At 36.9% G+C, this 20,148-nt stretch overlaps 1 protein-coding gene across 1 annotated transcript in view; it reads left to right on the top strand.

Annotated features, from left to right (window-relative positions):
- GALNT3 (polypeptide N-acetylgalactosaminyltransferase 3) overlaps window positions 1-20,148 on the top strand; it is a 40,303-nt gene that overhangs the window by 7,161 nt on the left and 12,994 nt on the right. Inside the window, exons 2-4 of the mRNA XM_006201089.3 lie at window positions 9,931-10,554; window positions 14,521-14,693; window positions 18,779-18,928. Coding sequence (XP_006201151.1) covers window positions 10,040-10,554; window positions 14,521-14,693; window positions 18,779-18,928 — 838 coding nt within the window. The 5' untranslated portion in view covers window positions 9,931-10,039. The remainder of the gene's footprint in view (window positions 1-9,930; window positions 10,555-14,520; window positions 14,694-18,778; window positions 18,929-20,148) is intronic.

The raw sequence follows: 20,148 nt of genomic DNA, 5'->3' as shown, positions 1-20,148 counted from the left end.
TTAAAACCCTGGAATAATAAACTCACTTAAGAAAAAAGAATATACTTAGTTTTTCTATATATTAGTTTCTATTTTTATGTAATTCAAAGTCTTCTCAGTAAGACTTTTTCCACATAATCTAATCTATCAGATTTATGCGTTCCTTCCTGGAGCCACCTGTCCACTTGTTCCAGTTCCAGACTGTTGCTTTCTGGGTCTGTAACATAGCAACTGTTGGGCATGTTTCTTTGCTGACATTTCGACTGAATCCGTATTTCTTAGATATGATGACTTTTGTTGTTTGTTTACTCCCTCATTCGGATGGAACACACCTCCTAGTAACCTTTTTCCTTTCACAGTTGCCCTCTGATACCCAGTTTTCCTTTCTGGAGGCAACCAATACCTTTTTTTTTAATTTATTTAAGTAAAAACAATATGTATATATTTTCTGTTTTTAAAATGCAAATAAATCTTGCTTTTTTTTTCATTTTCTTATATTGTGGCACTAATTTCATATCAGCATATAAAGTTGCTTCTTTGTTTTTAACTCGGCATAATATTCCATCATATGAGTTTATCATTATTTATCTAATTCCTTGTTGGCAGAGTTCTAGGTCGTGTCAACCTTTTGATATAAAAAAATTGCTTTAATGTGCAAGTTTACAGGTTCTCACTTCACCTGGGTACTAGCATATCCATGGGATAAGTTTCTGTAAGTCATTCTCATACCTGATTGATACATTGATGAGACTGGGGTAGTGTAAGACCTTACATGTTGGATAATTTTGAGTCAAATGGGGTAAGAGCAACTTGTAAAAGAACACCTGATGGCAGGGTGGGCCCTTCTGGAGGACAATTAACAGTGCAGAGAAGGTTCCTATTGTGAATTGTTTTGTTTTATCTGAGATTTTTGAACATGATCTTTGTTTTCCTAGATATGACCCATCTTTTTGAACTTTGTCATCACCTCCTTTAAATGTTCATGGCTTCTTGCTCCATTATTTTAGCTCTAGTTCTGCCTCTGCAGATAGTCCAGAACAGAGAGCTGGTCTTTTTCAATAGGTCAAGAACCCATCTTTAACACACTTCACAATTTAACAACCTTTCCAGCCTCCACGTTCATTTATTTGCAGAGTTCCGCTAACTCTACCTTCCAAATCCTATGCCAAGCCTCCACACCCCTTCTCACTTCTTACCTGGATTACTCTTAATAATTTCTTAATCGCCTCCGGCCTCCTCTCCAGTTTTCCCACACCCTTCCCCCATCGGAAAAAAATCCATATTCAGCACAGCTTCATACACAATTATTCTAAATTTCAGTTCTGATTAGGACATCACCCTGCTTAAAATCCATTAAAGCCTCTCCCTTTTGCCTAAAGAATTAAGTACAAGCCCCACAGAATTAGGTACCCCTCCCTTTTCTACGTGGCACTTGGCATTCAGCATGGGTCTCACAGGCCTCACTGTGCGGTAATTGTCTGGGGATGGTTCTGACGAAAATTACCCTACTTGAGGTCGGCTGTTGAAAGAAGAATTAAAGTTTAGGCTGATACTGGTTTATTTCCAACTGAAACATATACTAAAAGGGTCTTTTCATACTTTAACCATGAGGAGTGGGTAGTTCGGAAATTTCAGATGGTAACTGGATCAGTAGAGGGATATTGTGTGCTTCACATTAGGCACATACCTAGCCTAATCTTCAAGGCAGACATTGCTTTTATGCATAATTTAAGAAATAATGTTATGGATTTGTGGGGAATTAATTTTGTTCTTTTACATCTGGGGATGTGGAAGCTAATGGAGAAGGGGTAAGATTAGGGAAATATATAAATGGTGAGATGGAAGTATTCTTGAATTTCTGGACTGGGGGTTGGCAAACTACAGCCCTTGGGCCAAATCCAGTCTACCACCTGTTTTTGTAAACAGAATTGTCCTGGAACCAGCTATGCCCTTTCATTTATGTATTGTCTGTGGCTGCTTTTGCACCACAAAAATAGAATTGAGCAGTTGCAATAGAGACCATATGGCTCCAGAGCAAAATAAATACTTACTATTTGGCCCTTTACAGAAAGTTTGCTGACATTTTTTCTAAAAGGAAATGCAAGTTGAGAAATGGAGGACAAGTGTTTACTAAATGAACTGTGCGTACACCTGTAGAAAGGTGAATGCAAAGTGACAGCAATTGAGCAAGCAGTCTTGCTCCCCCCACTCCCCCATCCCTTAATATTCCGGGGCCTCAAAAGGAGAATGGGTGGACAGATACTGTTTACTACTTGTGAATTTTGGGACTCTTTTAAGAAAGGAAAGTCTGCCTGGATTTATTGTATGCACCTTGCACACCCATCTTCCAACTATATTCCATATATACATCCCATAAGAAGGCCCAGTAGACATTTTCTTCACTAAGCAACATGGACTTCGTCTTTCTAAAGTTGACCTGGCTAGCACTACTGCTGACTTCCTACTCTGCAGAAACCAGTATTGAGTGCCTAGGGGCCTCAGACAGCGGCTGGGTGGCAGGTTGATTATCTGACTTCTACCGTCATTGAGGGAGCAGAAATTTATCCTCATTAAAATAGAGAAATATTCTGGATATGGATTTGCCTTTTCTGCCAGCATCAACAGCACAGAATGCCTGAGGACAGGGTACATTCAGAATGGGCAGTGGAAGAGCGACACCACCGGTATCAGTTGTGGCCTTGTAGCCAATTAGGTAAATGAGGATTGTAATAGCTTTGCACATTTTCCCTTTGCTTTTTATATGTGTTTATTTGTATATGCTAACAGTTTTCTTCTCTCTTTCTTATTTTCTTTCTTTCTTTCTTTTTTTTAATTACATAGAAGTTGTTAATATTAAGTTTACAATTTACTCTTTAGGTAACAGATGTTAGGTGGGACTGTGACAGAATTTGAGAATTCATATATTCACAACAGTGGGTACAATGACTTTGGCACTCTGCATCTCCTCACTCTGAGGTCTCCCCTTCACTTGTAAGAAGGATGCTTGAATCTTGTTAGGGGGAATATAGTGTTGTTTTGTTACCATATAGGAGTTCAGATGTGTGGCAAAGAGGCTGAGTATTCAAAAGGATAGACTATGCTCTTTATCAATTTATTGTGTCTTGGCTTCAAAGTCATTCTGTTTGCCTGCTTTTAATGATGGAGCTGGGCCCTATAAATATTTCTCCTAAGCCTTTTCAGTAGAGGCCACTGGAAGGACACTGAAGGCGGAAGGAGCTTCTCTTCCTGGCTTCAGAGTGGCTCACTAGCCAGGGTCTTGCTGGGCATACTTTTCCTCTACTGCCCCACATGGTTTTTTCCAGTGCTAGGCAACGGCTTGGCATAGCTTTCTCTACAGCTGGCATCTCCCTGCCCCCCTGCACTTTTCCAGAGCTTGACTTGGGCAGCAGTGGTGTATGCTGGAGCCACAGACATCAGGGACCTATTCCTCAGCCAAGGTCACTGCTCCCCATGTTCTCTCTTTAGCCTTGCACATGTGCACACTGGGAGCTCCCCAAGGCTGGGTGTCTAGGGGGCCAGCTGCCCAACTTTTATCCCAGGCACCAACCTAGATGCACATTAATGTGCACTAGACTCCTGCAGAGGACAGCTTCGCAACTCCACCAGCAGCCAGCAGTTTTCCTCGGCCCCTAGCAAGTTCCAGGATTTGATGCCTCCCTGTGAATGGCTTCTTCCAGGACTCCGGAGGGCAGATTTCTGGCTAGTGTCACCTAGTGAGGCACCTCTGTGACTTTTTCACATTAAGGAGCCAGTGCTCTGCCATCTCCATTAAGATCTCTGGATCTCAGCCCTTGTGGGGAGAACGTTCTTCCTTGGGCCTTCGTCTCAGCCTTAGGGGTAATGGTTGCCCCTTTTATCTACTACTCCTGTGTTCTTTAGAATTCTTGTTGACTCTTACTAGCCAATTCCCTATTACCCCAGTCCTCCCTTAATAATAGATTAAACTTTCCTTGTTCAAATCTGTATCATTTCTGTCTCCTTATTAATCCCAAAGCCACCAACTACATTTCGAGGTAAATAGTCAGATGGACAAATCCTTCAAAATGCAGTGCTTCTGCCTGGGGGAAATATCACTTACGTGGGTCATCTGGAATCACTCCTCAAAATGCCTCTAGAATGCAATAAATAATCAAATAGTGTATTTTTCCTATGTTATGTAGAATTCATTCATAGGTGCAAATGAGGCAGGAGACAGTATGTGAGCCTCCCTTCCCACCACGGGTAAGTGTAGCTTCCTAACTGCTTGTTTGTTCCAAACTGTAGAGAGAGATGGGCTGGTCCACAAATCAAGATCCTGTCTACGACCTTTCACCTTCAAAGATAATGGAGATGTTTATCTGACCCAGGTTGGCTGAGAAGTTGGATTTCTGACCATGCCCTTTTCCTTACTAAAATCTGTGCCTCACAGTTGCTGAAAGTAGACTCTGTCACTAGGCTTTTTGTCTCGTAACCTGAAGATACCTTTGTTCAGAATTCATCCTATTTTATGACAGAAGTCATCCTACTTTATGATAATTTCAAGCATATAGGTGTCTGCTGGTGGCATTTTCCAATCACCCAGAGCAGTTTTATTTGGCCTTTAGCTGGGATCTTGGAATTCTGTCTCCTGTTGCCTCCTGTGAGATGGGCTGTGGCTGTCTCAGTGCAGTTGGCTTTGCATCAGTGTTTGTCACATGTCACACAGCCACAACTTACTTCCTGCTCAGAAGAATTGCTGGCAAGGATGTGAACGTGGACTTAAACATAATCAAAACTAACAAACCACAGTGGCAAATCACCATGAAATTTGATTCCACCAATAAATACAAACAGAAATGGCTTTCTGCCACTCCTCCATTCCCTAACATTTTCACCAGCAGATGAGGGACACTTAAAATTTCTGCCCAAGCACTTAAGGATTTATTGTCAGGGCAGGTTTTGTTTTCTTTTTAAATTTAATTAGGAAATCCAGATGACAGTGCATGGGAAAGCTCCAATGAGTATTCATTCATAGTAGTGTACTTCTGTTAATCTACAATCTACACTGTGATTAGGGGATGTAATTTTGTATTTTCTTGCTTTGTGTAGTTACTCTTAACTCTTTGCGGCAAGCTTTAACTCTAAAAAGCAAGTTTCATACACCAATTAGGCTTTGTTCCAATTAAATTCAGCTGGAACCAGACCTTTAATCCCTGGAGCTAGCTGTAAAGGTTTATTGTCACAAATACAGAAACAAGAAATGGAAAGACCACTGTCCTCTTATTTTATTAAATGTTACTTTCCTGTGCAGTTATGAAGTTCTATGTTTCAGTGCTTTAGAAGATTGTTTTAGGTGGAATTTTAAAATAAACTAACAACTAACGTTCTTGCAACGTGTGCTCTTTCACCTTGAGGGACAGTCATGACTGTAGAGATGGATCTTGTCTTGCTATTTTCCCATCTGAATCTGTATTTTAAAGACACCTGCAGGTGATTCATTGTCACATTAAAGTTTGAGGAACCATAGTCTAGATACCTGGAAGCCACAGTTTTATAGTTAGATCCTTTTAATTTATGAGATTTAGTTTTTTTTCTGTTGAGATGGAAGGATATTTTTACCCCTGGGAACAGTTCATTGATTTTAACCCAGTCTCACAGATGGTTAGAATTGTGCATTTTGTTTTAGCCTTTCAAAGTATCATTTTGTGGATATCTTTATTTATTATTAATGCCTTTTTGTAATGTCTGCATACATACTGAGATATAGATTAATGTTTTTTTTAAGACCAGAAGTTCTCTGAATTATAATTTTTTTCTAATTTTAGAAATTTATAAGGATTTAGAGTTTAGAAAATCTCTGAATTTTAGTTAATTTTTTTCTAGTTTTAAAAAACTGTTTCATGGTATTTCCCTTTATTCTGCTGTGAACATGATCTTTTATAATTAGCAAATGACCATTCTGGAGAGGTGTATTTAAAGATTTTAGAAAGAGTACAAGAAGAGCAACCCCCCATCTGCTAATCATTTCTAATGTGCAAATACGACTTCTTATACCCTGAGTTTGCTGTTGTGCTGATTTTTATTCAATTCTCAAACTTAATAATCCAATTGGATTTGATTCTAGGATAGACTTGTATTGTTTCATTGGCTGTTTTTACACTGGCCTTCAGTTTGGTAAGTAGTGTGGTCTAGGAACATGGTATTATTCCCAGGAAGAGGTATTGAGAATCCTTGTTTTGTTTTACTTACCTACTTACTTACTTAATTTAAATTATGTCTTTTATTGTTTAGAGATTCAGTTTTCCCACCTTTGTGATGGGAATAAAATATTTAAAAGATGATTTTACAACATCATAATTTGCAGTAAAACCTCAGTGCCTCACTTATAACAGCATTAATTCCTGAGCCTTCTCAGGAAACTTTGGGTCATTCTTGCTTTGGATTTTATCTTACCTCTTCATGTCAATATAATTTTGCTTAATTTATATCAAGAATCTATTTTGAAAAACCTGTCTTTGGAGTATTAGAAATTAATAATGTGGTTGCCTTTGGTTAGATGCAGTCCTTTAAGTGCTGGTTTTGTTTTGCCCCAAATCTTAAACCTAAACCAGTGATTCTTAACCCTTGCTGCCATTTAGAAGTAGCTGGAGAGCTTCAAATAGCAACAAAAGCAGGGCCTAGGCCCCGTCCCTAGACCAATAAAATCAAACTCTGTAGGGATGAGGCCCAAGGCACTGCAGTTTTAAAAGGGCTTTCCACTTAGTGTATTCAGAGTTGAAGACCACTGGTGGAGATACTTAATGTTAAATGTAATTTATCATTAATGGAAGCCTGATATTGTACATTAGCAGCAAAGAACAGTAAAGTCATATACAATCCCTGGGGTATCTATCTTGGAATTGTCATGTGATCAGCAATGATAAAAGAAAACTATTCCCTTCGAAATAATCTGAGAAAAGCAAAGCATTGTGTTCCTATTTGAGTAGACTATACCACTAACCGGTCTCAGTTTCGTAATCCTCCGTTGTCAAAATCTAGTCTCATCCTCCTCAATCTTTCCAGAAACATGCTCTGAAAATAAGGTTTTTAAAAACTCATTTGTTTAGAAAACCTTACGTGAGGTGATAGGAGGCTATTTGTAGTTTTTCTCCTTAGGTTTTCCCCTTATTTCCTCATATTTAGGGTATCAATTCTTGACTTTTAAAGACCTTATTTCAGACAAGTTTAGTTAAAAGTTCAGGATTTTACATCAGATCTGAGTTTGAACACAGTTGGGGAAATGCTCCTCTTCTACTTAAACGAATGACCTTGACCAAACCACTTAATCTGTTTGACTCTCAAAGTTTGTCAATAAAGTGAGAATGACATAAACTTCACAAGATCGTTGGAAAGACTACATGAGAATAAAAGTGTTAAAGTCTTTATCACGGACCTAATCGACATTGACCAAAAGTTAACTATCGTTTTTCCTATTTCTGATAATAAATGGCATCTTGGTCCTTCTCCTTCCCTTGTCTAGTCAACATTTATTGGGTGCCCATTTTGTCACCAACATTGTGGTAAGTGCTAAAAAACCCATGAGTAAGGGAGGCTCTCTCCCATGCCCTTCATGAGCTTTTCTTGACTCCCTCGTTAGAGAGATCCTAATTGAGTGACTCCCTTAGGCACACAAACCTACACACGATAGGATTATTGCCCTATTGACGAGCTCCTCTAGTTTATAATTTATTCCTAAAAAAGAACTCGTTTTCAACTGCCTTGTCAATTCCATCCATTCTTTCTAATTCCCCACCCCACCCACGAATATGATTTCCCACAATAAGATGTTTTGGGAAAACCATCACAAGTGTAGAAGGATCCAGTACTGTCATCTCCCTCTACTCTTTGTTTTCCCAGGACTCTTCCTTGTTGCATGCTGTGTTAAACCTTCTAAGAGACCAGCTCATTCCTTCTCAAATTCCTAATCTAGCCTACTCTGGCTACTGAAGAAATCTGGAGTCACTAAATACTACCAGAGAAGGGGGTTTTGGTGGTTGTCTCAGAAGAAAGGAGGGTGAACATAGGTTGATTTATATCTATTCATCTATTGCCAAGCACGAACATTTTATGCTGGAAATCATATTTGTGGGTAGGCAGGGGAATTAGAAAGAAGGATGGAATTAATGAGGCTGTTGGAAGAGAGAAAATGATCCAATTCTGTTTCATTGGCTGGGGACCACTGTCCTATGAAAATCCAACATTTTGCCCATCCTTTCCTTCCTGGAACCTCTTAGATCATTGTTGCCCCATTAGTCTGAAGGTACCCTGGATCCTAAGCCCTAGGATCTTGGGGGCATGACGACAAGTAGTCTATCGGATTCTCTGGCAGATTTCCTGGTTTTGCACTAAAATCTATTGGACCAGGTCTTGTGAAATTTACTTTTAAAGATCAACCACTGTCAAATAATTGACATCTCTCAAGGCTAAGATGCAGATTGTATCCAGATATTCCTTCTGTCAGTTTGTTCTCCCTTGAATCTCCTTTGTTTTGTTTTCTTGTGTTCTTATTCCTTTTGGTCTTTTTTTTTTTTCCAGTTTCTCCTTTTTATTCCCCCAACCCTTAAATTTTGTAGCTATTTCTCTGGGCTTCCTTATTTTATGTACTGTAGGTGAACTCTTTTGTACCCCAAGACTGTCAAATTTTCATTCCTAACACAGAGCTTTTCCCTAATTTTCAGTCCTGTATCTTTTTGCTCATGGAAGCTCACTTTGGAAGTCCTTACCAGCATCTCAAATTTGTCATGACCAAAATTGAACATCCCACCCCAAATCTATCCTCCTTCCTATATTTCCTGCCTTTGTCAATGTCATCACTTTACGTATCTACCTCTCATTCTTCCCTTTCTCTCACCAACCCCTATTTGATTTCACTTCCTGGACTCTGTTGAATCAGCCCTCTCTATCCTTCTTTCTCTCCTCAACTCTCTGGTATATATTACCTCCACTGGTGCCAAGGAATCTGTGATTTTTCTAAAACATAAATTTGATTACAGTCCTTCCTTAAAATCATTCAGTTCTCTCCATTCCATCCATTCAGGACAAAACTGGTAAATTCCAAATTCACTTTGTGAGCCAGTCTTCATCTGACCTCCCAGCCTCATCACCTCCTGCCAATCCCTGCCTGTGCCTTTTGCTTCTGCTGTACTCAAAGACTGACCACACTTTATCTTGCTCCTTTGCCTTTTCATCTGCTATTCCTTCTCTCTCCTCTCTCTTGTCCACAAGCCTAAAAATTGCTTATCTTTCATGATTCTGCTCAGTGGTGTCATTGCTGGGAAATTTTTCTAATATTTCTCCTTACCTTCCATGTTGCTGCCATAGTCTCCATCATAGCTCGTATCACACTGCTCTGTGGTTGCCTGTTGAAGTGCCATAGTTCATACTGGCCTCTGCTCCTTGAAGCTTACCTTCAAGTTATCTTTACTTTGGTAGCCATAGCCTATCAGAACATTCGACACAAAAGAAATGACACAACCACAACTGTGTGGTTCTGAAATTCCTTGTATTTTAAAATGATGTAAAAAGCTTAAGAGGTCATTTTAATCCTTATATGAAGTTCCTTCTTTACAATCAGTTTAATGAAGTCCTTTGGCCCCTTGGTTATTGAGCTGAGATTTTTTTTTAAACTCAAAATATATTTATAAAACTAATCTATGCATATCATACATAGATATTAGCCAGAATTAACAAATAATGTATTTTTTACTGGAGAGAAATCTCTAATGTTTTATAACCCCAATAGATTGTAGTTAATTATAGCAATTGTGTTCTTACAAAAGTGTAATTTTCTTGAGGGCAAGGTACCTGTGTATTATTGTTACCCAGAAGAGTACATTGTGTACAGCTTACATTCAGTTGCGGCTGAATGAATGAAGTCAGCCATGCCTATAGGAATGAATAGTTACTAATGTCATCTATTATTTCTGTTTGTAGGTATTGCAATTTAAGGAAACCTTCCTGCCAGCAAATCTATGATAAAAAATACATGTAACAGAGGAAACTGTAACTGTTATTTGTCAAGTGACAAGCTTTTAATGTCAGAATGGCTCACCTAAAGCGACTAGTAAAATTACATCTTAAAAGACATTACCATAAAAAGTTCTGGAAGCTTGGTGCAGTAGTTTTTTTCTTTATAATATTTTTGATTTTAATGCAAAGAGAAGTAAGTGTTCAATATTCCAAAGAGGAATCAAGGATGGAAAGAAATATGAAAAACAAAAACAAGATGTTTGATTTAATGCTAGAAGCTGTAAACAATATTAAAGATGCAATGCCAAAAATGCAAATAGGAGCACCTGTCAGGCAAAACATTGATGCTGGTGAGAGACCCTGTTTGCAAGGATATTATACAGCAGCAGAACTGAAACCCGTTCTTGACCGCCCACCTCAGGATTCTAATGCACCTGGTGCTTCTGGTAAAGCATTCAGAACAACCAATTTAAGTGTTGAAGAGCAGAAAGAAAAAGAACGTGGAGAAGCAAAACACTGTTTCAATGCTTTTGCAAGTGACAGGATTTCTTTACACCGAGATCTTGGACCAGACACTCGACCTCCTGAGTACGTTGAAGGAATGTCCATTGTTTAGTGTTTATCATCAGGGTTTGCAGGGGAGGAGAATTAGCTAAGGAAGCTGCTGGTTCTTTAGCCACTTTTAGGCAAAGAATCAGCAGATACCATTTATTTAATCTGTTTTCATTGTTTTCCGCTTGCAATTATTGAGGATAGATTTCTGTGTCTATGCTTGGTGAGGCACTGCAGATGTGAAAAATTATCATCTTAGAAATTAGAAAACTGAATTCTAGATCTGAGCTTTGTAGAACCACAAGGAAATCCTTTATTCTTAAATGCTATAGCTTTCTCATCTATTAAGTAGGAAATATGGGGTGGGTTTTATGGGAAATGTGGGAGCTGGAGGAGTTGTTTCTGTTCCTCTGTGCATTGCTATGGAATAGATATAATAAAAATTGTGCCAAGATTTTGGAGCTATTAGATAATGATATTTTATGAGCTAAGTCACAGACTTTGTGGCTACTTTTAGTGCAATAATTATATTTCAGAATACCCTGAAGAGACAATATCGCTGTAATTACTAATTCAACTATGATTCTTTCTCTAGAGTTTGGTTGAATAAGTTCTTGTATTTATAGGGGTGTCTCCCTTTAGCTTATGAGAGGCTAACATTGCTTTTTATTGTCACATTGTTTACATGTTTATCTCAAGCATACAGTATTTTGATTACAATTTCCCCTTAGATTCTACTACGCCACCTCTTTGTTAATAGTTAACCATTTTGTTGTCTTTGCTGTAGTGTTCAAAAGCTCTATTTACACTGAAACAGCTAAAATGAATTCCAGTGCTTTCAAACAATCTGTAGATTTGTTAAAACTACAGGATAGATAAACTGCAAGCAAACAGTGCTTATGTATTTTGCTTTCCGGTTATAACAGAATTACACTTGGATGTGAACCTGAAGAAATGTACTTTAATAGACTTAGGTCTATTGCTTCCCTCATAATTTTTTAGATTTATGATCACGAGTCCCTGCTCCAACTATGAGTCCCTCACTTGAAGTCGTGTGAGTGAGATTTCTGTCGCTATGTCCTAATCTGTGTGATTCAAGGTTATACTGCTCATCATTTTAAATGAATGTGTGAAGAAACAGATGTCTGTAAAATGTTCTAACAGGGCACAGTTTAGTTCTTCTTTTATTTTAATAGGTTAAAATGCAATATGGCACTTTACTGATTTTGAGAGAGTTCCTGACTGAAAAGCAATCCACATCACAAAACAAGAAGCATGATTTTTCTTCTTTGACATGACAGTCAAAGTGAGCTCAAGATAAGCTTTTTTTTTCCCCCCAGTAAAGCATTGAGAAGCTGCTATAATATTTAATAATGTTAACCAATCAGTAAGTGCAAAATAGCAAAGCACACAAAGAACCTTTTTCTGGATAGGAATGGATAACCTTAGAACTGTGAACGGTTGCTTAAGATTTAATACTTTCATACTTTCAATTTAACTTATATCAGTAGGGGACACATTTTCTGAAGAATTGCTAAACTTTTACATGCTCATTAGAAATACAGATCCAGTTTCTCCCAAAGCCAGATGGTCTTTTGACTGATAATTTAAGCACGTCCTATATGCCAAATTTTTCAGATGGTTTGACAAGGAATCTGTAATCACTTTGGCAACTTATCTTAATTTCACCACTTTGAATGACATGTGAAACAACTTCTTTTAAAGCATAAGCTGAGCATGCAAATTGTTTCAAAATAAATGGGGTTTATGAAATCACATTGTGAAATGCTATTATCACCTGCATTTACAATATAACATGATACTTTTACTTGATATTAATACTTATCAGTTGAGCAAATAAATCTTAGCTTAAACTGAGGGAAGGCCTCATGAGATTAAAGTGGTAACGCTTTATTAGTGTGAATTTTTGTGAATTTTTATACTTTAAATCTTAGAAACCTTTTTGTAATTCTTGATTAGTGTATTAATTAGTCACACGGCAAATAAATTAAGGGAAACAATTTTTTTTTAATCCCAAAACTCCCTCTCCAAAATGCTTATAAGACAACAAATAGTAGGGCTTTCTCTTTTCTTAAGAAAGAAATACTATAGTATGGAGTTTTTTGTAATGTTTACATGGACCTGATGTTGGTTTATAAGACTTTATTAAAAATACAAACTTGTATTTAGTCATTTGTTTCTGTGTAATTCTGACTCGAATATAAATAGGTAGTTTGTGTTTGGATTTTATTTTTAGTTGGTTGTTTATCCAAAATTCAATTTAGAATAAATCATTTGCTTTCATCTACCAGTGCAGATGAATGTGATTGCCTCTGGCTACGCGTGTATGTTACACTTTAAAACCATGACGGTACCAAGGAGCAGAACCACTTTCACTCAGAACCTCCCTCTTCTTTTCCTGCTCAGTGGTGTTGTCACCCTGTCTTAGTATTTTATCCCTGACCTAATTCCTTTTTATCACTACAAATATTTCAGCCTAAAGACCTCCTCTCAGAAAAGGATCTGAAGCACATTCATATTGAGATATGGCTATAAAAGTAGTAATTAAAATTAATGAGAGTATGGAGAGTGTCTTTTTAGGGTGGCTTTCCCGGGCCTCTAGTCCCATTCTGGGGGCTCCGGTTTCCCCACTGACCCTGGCAGAACAACTGAAGTGTGCTGGGCTCTTCTCTCCATAAGTGAATGATTTACTTCCTTATCTTTGGGTTTGAACAGCACTGTTTGATTGTTCACACACTGTTTATAGTGGCTTTTGACTCTGTGGGAGGATTTCATAGTCTGTTGTCTAAAATTGTACAACCCTTTAGGTTTTTAAGTGAACTTCGAGATAGTTATCTTACTTTTTTATCTTTACCATAGACCACACATGCTTTATGCCCCAGGTTCACTCTGTTTGATTTTACAGCGTTTTGAAGTCCTCTCTTATGTATTATTTCATTTGATCCTCACATCAACTTAGCAGGTGAGGGAATCTGGTCATCTCCAGTCTCAAAGGCTGGAGATTGTACAGACCCACCCACACCCCAGTGGCTTCATCTGAAGGTTATTTTCATTCAGGATGACACTGCTGTAAAAATAAATTCACGATCAATTTCTCACTAATGTTTTTAGTGAACGGGTAGAACCACTGATCAGTCAAAAATTACTTAGGGGTCTCTTTCCTTGTGTCTATCAGTGTTTCAGGTGGTGACAGGAACACAGGCCTTTTAACATGGATTTAGATATTTTACTTTAAATTTAAATATGGCATTTTTAAAAGGAAAATTTTAAATGCCTAAGTCTTATTTAATTAAATAATAGATTGGATTATTGGAGCAAAACCTTTAACACAGCATGGCATATGGCATATGGTAGGTACTTAACGAGTTTTTGCTGAATGATGAACATCATAAGAAAATAGGCTTACTTACTGTAAGTAAGCTGTTTTTTCCCTTTTGGTTCTGGTATAGGTTAAGTAAATTGATTAAATAAACTTAGAAAATATTACATATGTAGAAAAGTATCTAATTTGAGATAATTTCTACAAAGATGAAGATTCATTTAATAAAGTTGCACTGTTTAAAATTAAGAAAATATTAAGAAAAATGCCTGATTTCTATAAGGAAGGAGAAAAACTTGGTTTTCATTTGAGTAGTTACAAACATTTGCCATTTTTATAGGTTGTTTCACTTGTAGGTTATTTTTCTTATTTAAAATGTTATTTGTATTTAAAATTATATTGTTGCGAATGCTTACAAAAGCAGGTTTCAATCCTTGACGTGTGATCAGTATCACTGGACATGATCTCTGGGTGAGTGGTCTGTAAAAAATTTTGTTTTTATCTTTCTGCCTTTACATAGCATTAAGATCATCTTACGTGGAAAGAAACTATCCACTATCATTTCTATTGTGATAAAGGTTTAACAATAATTTTAGTAATGCTATCGCTGTGAAGTAAAGTAATCAAATTCATAACTATTCTACTTCTTTGGCTTTTTCTAGATGTATTGAACAGAAATTTAAGCGCTGTCCTCCCCTGCCTACCACCAGTGTCATAATAGTTTTTCATAATGAAGCGTGGTCCACACTGCTTAGAACTGTCTACAGTGTGCTCTATTCTTCACCTGCCATACTGCTGAAGGAAATCATTTTGGTGGATGATGCTAGTGTAGATGGTAAGAAAGCGTATGCAAATTAGATTGTTTCCTGAGTAAACCCATGTGGTGCCGTCCAAAGTCTATTCAGTTATATTGTACTCTCTGTGTGCCATCTCAGAGCTTGACTATAGTGGCTTGGATGGCATGTATGATGGATGAAAGGAGCATCCAGGGATGTCCATATTCACACATTTTGGAGTTCAGAAATGTATGAAACACCATTATTCATAACTTTGTAGTCCCCGGTGTGAGACTTTTATTGTAAGGCATAGTGGTTAAGAGCACAGATTTGAGCCTTAAACCAGGCTGCCTTGGTTTGAACCCCAGTTCTGATCCTAACCAGCTATGTGACTTGGGCAAGTTACTTAACCCCACCCCATGCCTCAATTTCTTTATCGTTATCTGTAAAATTTCATCAAATTTATTGTGTATGATACATCTCTAGTGTGCCTACCACTAGAATAAAAGACCCTAACGGCCAATTAAGCCAACATGCCATTGATTATAAGAAGTATATAATTGTACAGCTTAGAACTGAGGAAATACACAAGTGGTAACTCCTGTGGTTGCTTTGAAGAATAGATAAATTAATATAAATCATACATTAATTAATAAATAATGTAAAAGAGTAGTTAAAAATTACTGAAGTGTCACCACATCCTGTTTCATTTTGGCTCTTTTAAATACTCCAGTAGCACTTACGAAGTTAGCCAAAATCTTTAACGCATTTTCATTAAAATTACAAGTCAATAGGTGGTTACTAGGTTACACATTTTAAATTGGACTCATAAGGATAATCTTGTAAATACTCCAATTTACTGAATTTTCAAACATTAAAGTATTTTAAATACCAAACACATACACATTATTTCAATGATTACAAAATTTATTCCTGAATGAGCCCAAGTTTGGAACCAGAATCCTTAAAGTTAAATTCTAGCTCCAGCACTAACTAGTTGTTTCCTTATCTGTAAAATGGGATAACACTCTTGCATCAAATCCAAAGCACCATCCATTGTAAGGTAAATCATTACTTTATGGACCATGAGGAAAAAAAATGCTACCTATTAGCTGACATGTCATCAATTATAAGATGTATCCAGACTTTAGATATGGTAGTAAGTGAATAAAGCATAAAATCATTATCCTGGTTTATTTAATTATTTCTACATACAATTCTAAACATTCCTGTGGTTTCAAAATAAAATATCCTGAGTGAATTGAAGTTATATTCTTGAGCTAAATTAACATTTAGATGGAATAAGTTTGCTTATCACTAGAGATCTTTGACTCGGATGTGTAATCTATCCACCAAATGGGAAAGTTTTATAATTCAAGTCCCCTGGATTCAAGTTACACACTATATACAGATCTCTGATTTGAATCTCCAATCCTTTTACCCAGGTTACTTCACCACCCTGTTGTAATCAGCTAATTTATTTATTGCTTGATTTGTTCTGAGTTTTTTCTTATCTTTCAGTCTATTTGGACCAAAATCCATGGACTTTTAAATGACATCTGATTAAGTTCTGCATACCTCTCGTATGTTTTATCTAAAAAACCCCGAAAACTTTATTCTAGAAATGTTTTCCTTTTCCTTGCATTCTTGAACTTTTTTCTCAATTTTTATTTTGTTGATTTTTGAAGAATCTGGGTAATAGGGGCATAGTAAAGCTTCTTCTAGTGAGCCTTCAGTTAAGGTATCTTCTGTTAATTTAATCTTACAACAAGATTAATATAATTAAAGGAAATCAGAATGAACAATGATATACATTTATGATCCTCCTGTTTTAACCATTTTAATCTTTTCCTTTTCTCTCTCATAATCACTGTTTAAATAAAAACATAATGTTTAAGTAATTATGCCCATGTCAGAAATCCAGTTTTAAAATCTGACATTTTCACATAACATTTGTATTAGCCTTTTCCTATTACCTTCAAAACTTTGGTTTCAATAACAGTAATGGGCTAGATACATTTTCCTTAACCACTTACTTTTATTTACCTCCTAGTATTACTATACATGATACTGCAATAAATATCCTTGTGCTTAACGTTATTTTCCCTTTTTTTTTGAATTATATGCTTAGATAAGTTAGAAGTAGGACGACTTTGTCAAAGGGTCTGAATATTTTTTATAATTCTTTATAGCTATCAACAATAGATTTGGAAAAGTTTTCTTGACAAGGGCTATTTTTGCATTATAGTGTAATTTGTCTTGTTAAATCAAAGAGCTATCTAATGAGTACCTACTGTGGAAAATGTGTCCCTAGTTACTGTAAAGGAGCTTGTGAAGTAAAAACCATAGTCCCTGATTTCAGTTTGCTTCAGGAAAAGCAGCGTAAATATGTGGATTATCATTTAACAAAGAGATAGTCAAATCCCAATGACAGCAAACAAATTATAATTAACACCTTCAGAGCATAGGCTGTGTGCGAGTTAGTCCCTGTCTTAAATGTCTTATTGGTATAGTAACCTTTCATCTTATCCTCCCAACAGCTCCTTGTGAAGGCAAGTCCTATTATCCCCATTTTATAGGTAAAGAGACTATGAGGTACAAAAAGGTAAAATAACTTGCCCAAGGTCACATAGCTAAAAGTAATGGCGCTGTACATCGAACCCAGGAAATCCGATTTCATGGCTTTGTGTTCACAAAATGAGGGGTGTGGATAGGTGCTGAATTTGTAGGAAGTTCAGAAGTTGTGGGTAAATCAAATATTTCTTAACATATGAACAGTGGGAGGGTTTATTGAAGGAATCTATAGTGACTCTATTTAAAAAATCAATTCCCATTAAGACCTTTGAAATGTTCCTGTCTTAAAAGGTTTCTGTGTTACCAGTCTATGATGAAAGCAGAAATATCTATGACTGTATTTTTAAGACAAATTATAATCCTACTTGTCTCTCAGAAAATTAATTCTGAGGTGCTTAGAAGGTGTTTAAAAAGTTTATTACTCTGAGGCAGTAATGTTTAGATAGGCTTATTTTTCCACAAAAGCTGTTCCTAGACTCTTACCTCCTCTATGAATGTTTAAACTTTAAATAAGCAGCTCTCTTATCTGCACCACTGGAGAGTTGAAAAAAACATATGTAATGACAGATAAGTCAAAACCATCTGCACTTGCTTCTGAAATCTGGCAGAAGCAAACATCTACCCGGGACATTCTGACATTCTCAATATTCCCAAATCTTTTTGAGACTGTGCTCTGGGCCCAAGAAGGCCATGTGAAGAAATGCATGATACACTCAACAAAGAATCAAGAATTTAATGGTGAAAAAGCAGACTTAAGAAGTTACTTAAAAATATGAACGATACTTGACTGACTTGATTGATGTGTTTTTCTTTTACCTACTGTTTTAACTCTTGCTTGGTATGTATCTCATCCAAATTAGAACATTGAGTGCCTTAAATTATATACTCATTTTGCCTGTTTTTAACTTCATTCCTGATTTGCATGCTCACTTCTTCCTTCATATTTTTACTGGAAAAAATTCTGTGTCAAGAGACTCCAGAGCTTTCGAAAATTTTCTGCTGACTCTTTGTAGAAATATTCCCAAACTGCTGTAGTCCTGGATTTTCCTACTTGTCTTCTTTTTCTCAAGATTTTGGTCTTAAAATACTTTGACCACTGCCTAAATATCAGAGGATTTTTTTGATACTTGGCATTTTTCTATAAATTTCCAGATTTAAATACCAATTTAAAAATGACTCAAATGTCTGTTTTGGCCAAATTCAATTTTTTTCACTCCTTGGTCTGTCTTCTCTGGCCTCCAAGAGTCATTTTAAGTCCTGGGGTCCACTCGATTTGAAGTCTCCCACTCCCCCCAAATGCATTGTGTTTATTGATATGATGCAGACACCTTAACTGTGTTATAAGTCATGCACTGTAATAATTCAGAAGGTAAGATGTGTATATATAGTTTTTATTCTCTAATAAAGAATTAAAATAAAGACGATTTTTATCATCAGGAAGGGACGTGTACAACTGTTAAGATTAGGCATGTGGAGGGGTCATTCCTCTGTGGGCTCTTTATTAGCTTTCATATGTTATATATGAAAATAAACTTAAGAATGAGTTAATCCTGATTTTTTTCTCTTACAGAGTACTTACATGATAAACTAGAAGAATATATAAAACAATTTTCTATAGTAAAAATAGTCAGACAAAGAGAGAGAAAAGGTCTGATCACTGCAAGGTTGCTAGGAGCAACGGTAGCAACGGCTGAAACACTCACATTTTTAGATGCTCACTGTAAGTATGTACGTGGAGACATAGTTTGTAACATTTTCCCTCCCCCTCCCTCTAATGTAAAAGGTAAGGAAGCCATTTCTTTAAATACCTAATTGCATTTTTTTTAACATCATTTTCAACTGGTGACTTCAGCACTGACAGCCCAAGCAGACTACAGCACTTATTCAGAGATCTTACCTCCTTTGTGTTAGAGGCTCCTCATCTTTATTTCCTCCAGTGACTAGCTTCTCCAGCGAGCTATCCATATCTGGGATTTTTTTTTTCAGATACGCATTCTGTGGGGAAAAAAAGTGATTTTCCTTATTATTCTTGATTACTACACTTCAAAGTGAGTGAAAGTTTTGTTTGTTTAAGTGTGGTCAACCCTATTATTAAATTTTGTCCTGGTCCTAACACTTTTACTTTTTATATTTCAGTTCTTTGCCCCTCAAAGGGTCACACACTCCTTGTGCCAAGTTAGGGGCACCCCTTCACAATTTCTGGTATCTCTCCCATAATGCTGTCAGTTTTTGTTGCTCCTGGGTTTTTTTCCTTTGTAGTTAAATGATTTTTTTCCCCCAGTGTCAGTGATTTTAAATGAAGTATTTAGAAAAATATTTTTAGAGTCAATGTTTAATGTACATGTTAGGTATTACTAAAATGCCACTTAGTCCCTCAAGCTCTAAGTTTAGTGAGTTTTACTCTGAGTGTTTAGCTTTGGATTGGCCAGCCCTTAGGTTATGTTTGACCAAGAAAATGGTTTTGAGCACATGCTAATTGTTACAGAAGGGCTTTCAGATTTGCTTGAGTCTCTTTAGAGCTTTCACATCCTGCACTCTCTTAATACCAGGCAGTTAAGAGACATTAAAGGTAATACAAGAGAGATGTTTTCAAAAGGAAATGGTGCCTTCTCTAGTATTCTGTTTGCTGCTCCAAAATTACAGTTATGTCAGATTAGGCATCCTTCCTCTCCAGGTGGATGTATCTGATGGTCCTCCTGGACCATGACTGCCAAACTCCACTTGATGATGGGAGCCCTGAGTAGCACTGCACAGGCTGCATCTCCTGAGCTCTGTGTGTGATGGGAGACAGCCTGGCCTTGGGCTGGGCCCAGACCTTTCATGCCATTCCTTTACCCTCTGTCACTAAGGCTGCACAGGTTTGAACAGTCCTTCTTCTCCAACTGCTGAAGTCAGAATATTCTGACTCCTTGACTTACTTTCTCCTAAGACCCTGTCAGA

This window comes from Vicugna pacos, chromosome 5 (genome assembly GCF_048564905.1).
Source record: "Vicugna pacos chromosome 5, VicPac4, whole genome shotgun sequence".
NCBI lineage: Eukaryota > Metazoa > Chordata > Mammalia > Artiodactyla > Camelidae > Vicugna > Vicugna pacos.
The sequence above is the reverse complement of the archived record's forward strand: the minus strand, read 5'-3'. Positions and strand labels throughout refer to the sequence as shown.